The 3,057-nt window shown below is 27.2% G+C and overlaps 1 protein-coding gene across 1 annotated transcript; it reads right to left on the minus strand.

The window, feature by feature from the left end:
- Positions 1 to 77: 77 nt before the first annotated feature.
- On the minus strand, positions 78 to 3,029 carry LOC113220533 (probable serine/threonine-protein kinase clkA). Its single transcript, XM_026449865.1, has 2 exons — positions 2,944 to 3,029; positions 78 to 2,730 (listed from the first exon to the last, which is right to left on the minus strand). The coding sequence occupies exon 2, from the start codon at positions 2,422 to 2,424 to the stop codon at positions 187 to 189; it is 2,238 nt and encodes a 745-aa protein (XP_026305650.1). The 5' UTR covers positions 2,425 to 2,730; positions 2,944 to 3,029; the 3' UTR covers positions 78 to 186.
- Between the last annotated feature and the right edge of the window lie 28 nt (positions 3,030 to 3,057).

A 3,057-nucleotide genomic window follows, 5' to 3' on the forward strand; every position in this document is an offset into this window, starting at 1 on the left:
GATGTCTCTTTAAATAAATATAATAACTAATACAGTTTAAAAACTATATCAATTTTTTTTTTTTTTTTTTTCCTGCTTCGTTTGTATATTATTAATACAGCATTTATGATATTGGTGCAGTATAAATATATTTGTTTGTACGAATTACGCTTATATACATTTTAGGCTTATCCTTTATGCAATAAATTATAATTGCTGCATTCGGATGGTCAATTCCTCCATCCACCAGTTTTGCATCATATATCTTAAATTGTCCCATGCTTTACTTTTTGTGACAAGAAAATTTATAAAATCTTGTTTACTATCATTACCTTGACGAATATAAGCCTCAAAATCATTATAATCTTTTTTTTCTTGTGTTTTGCGCTCTTCTTCCGCATAGTTACTTATAATTTTTATTTGTTTGCTTTGTTCATTTGATGATAATGCAAATTTTTTTGCTAAATATTTTATATAGCCTATTACATAATTTTCTACTTTTTTAAATTTCATTTTTTCTAGATTAATAAATTTACCCCATAAATATTCCATGTCTTCTCTATTTAAATTACTTGGTAAAACATCTATTATTTTATCAAAGTAATCTAATTTTATAGTTACATTTCTTGTTTTTTCATCATATTGTGTTGTTTTCTTAGGATGATTACTTTTATATGTAGCGTTATGATCTATTGGATTATAATCACTAAACATACTTTTTTCTTTTTGATGGCTATATACTTGTCCACTTTTTGTTTGTTTAGCTGATTTGACATTACTTCTTACAAAGCCATTATTTTCACTGCCATATTCGTATGTTAATGGAGTTTTCATTTTAGATTCATTCACATATAGTTCTTGTTTAGTTCTTAAATTTGGAGCAGTACAGTTTGAATGTCTGCATGCTCTTGTTGCATCAACATAACTATTACCTACTATAGTTTGGCCTCTTAATGCTCTTTTTCTTTTGCTTTCGTCTTCTATATTTATTTTCTTTGATTTATTATAGGAAGAATGTGATATGGGACATGTTTCTTTTTTTCTGCCTAAGCTTTTATAGTTGGGATGAATATTGATGTTCTCTTCACTGTCGTCATTAGTAGTACTATGTTCATATTGATGATCATAAGTTGGGTGAGTAATGTAATCATCATGAGTAGTATAATTTGTGCTAGTGTCATAATTAACATTATAAGCATGAGCAGTGTCATCGTCATAAGCAGTATCATCGTCATAAGCAGCATCATCGCCATAATCAGCGTTAGTACCATAAGCAGCGTCAGTACCATAAGCAGCGTCAGTACCATAAGCAGCGTCATTACCATAATAAGAGTCAGTGGTATAACCTGCATGAGCATTATAATATTGGTTCATGCCATGATCCGAAGAAGTTGCATATCTATGACTATCATCATAAGGAGTATAATTACCATAATTTGGATAAGCATGCATTTGTTGATAATAATGTGATTTATGTTTAACCGTATAGGGTTCATCATAACCATAATTTGTGTTTTGTTGCATATTTAAATATTTACTTTGTCTGTTATGTTTTTGATCTAAATTATTATTTCCAAATATGTTCTCCATGTTTTCACGTAAGTTTTGATATCCTATGTTAGCTCTTTCCATATTTTTTAACCTTGTAGATTGAGCATTACTAGTATATTGAGAATAATGTAAATTCGGATCTTGCGCATTTAATTTTTTTTTTTTACTTTCTGTATCATGGTTCCTACTTGTTGATTTTTTTTCATATGTATATTGTTCGTATGGTCCATCATTTATATAAACTTCTTCAAATGCATCCATACTGTTATTTCCATCATATGTTTGATATTGTTCTGTTGTAATAAATTCTTCTGTTTTATCTGAGTCAATATTTGTATGAAACTCTTTAAAATAATGTAAATTTAAAACATATTGTAACCATTGTTTAAGTATATCATAGTTCATATCTGTTCTATCCAGCTCTTGCATAATATAACTTATATTTTCTCTAACTGATTCTTCATATGCTTTATTTAGATTTAAATAATTTTCATCGACTTGAGCTTGTTCTTGTGCACTGTTATTTATACTCTCATCATTTGGTATTTCTTGTATATTTCTGATATATGGCATAGATTTAGTTAAATTTGAGGCCATTGTTCCCATATTATTTCCTGGATTATTAACATTATTTTCAATATTTTGACTTTTAATATTTTCACTTACATACTGTGTTGTAAGATCACTGTTTTTTTTACCACTTATATTACTTTCAGTTATATTTGTATCATCTGTATGTAATGTCTGGTGCGGTGTTTTTATAATGTAATGGTCGTTCGTATAATTATTTTGCTCTTGTAAATTTTTATCTATGTGCGTTTTTTCATTATTTGGAACTTTATTTTGGTCTTCAAAGCATTTTTGTTTTATATCTTTTGATATTTGCCTATGCATCTCACCAAAACTACTTGTATTGTTAACTTTATTGAATGAATTTATACTACTATTTTCATTTTCTTCTGGGTTTGTACTAATGTTATCAAATGACTTTTCATCTTCAACATGGACATTAAGTTCCTCATCTGTACGTTCATTATCATTATCTTCTGTATCATGATTTGCACTTTCATTACCAACCTTATTAAAATCTCCATTGCTCAAATATGTTACAATGTCCAGTTTGTCATCACTTTGTTCGAGTTCACTTATAATTCTTCCATTTTTGTTGTCAATTCGTGATTCAAATGATATTATACTATTCTAAAAAAAAAGTAAAAAACAAATCAAATAATATGATTAGCGTATATATATTTATACAATTGCATACTTACAGGTTTAGCAAAAATTGCCATGTAAGTAAATTTATTATAATATTAGAATTGTGGTTAACATTAAAAATAAGGTAAAAATAAAAATGTATATATATATATATATATATATATATATATATTTTTTCTTTTCCTTATTTATTACTAGTAATAAAAGAAGGAAAACGCCCAAAAGGCACAATTTCTTATAAATAAGTGATTTAGTATTTAATTGGAGATGTAGTATATTGTCCGGTGGGTACTTAATTAAATTCTTCTT

This window comes from Piliocolobus tephrosceles, unplaced genomic scaffold (genome assembly GCF_002776525.5).
Source record: "Piliocolobus tephrosceles isolate RC106 unplaced genomic scaffold, ASM277652v3 unscaffolded_1685, whole genome shotgun sequence".
NCBI lineage: Eukaryota > Metazoa > Chordata > Mammalia > Primates > Cercopithecidae > Piliocolobus > Piliocolobus tephrosceles.

What these genes read in the sequence shown, in the direction of transcription:
- LOC113220533 (XM_026449865.1), bottom strand. Translation starts at nt 2,424, where the DNA reads ATGCATAGGCAAATATCAAAAGATATAAAACAAAAATGCTTTGAAGAC.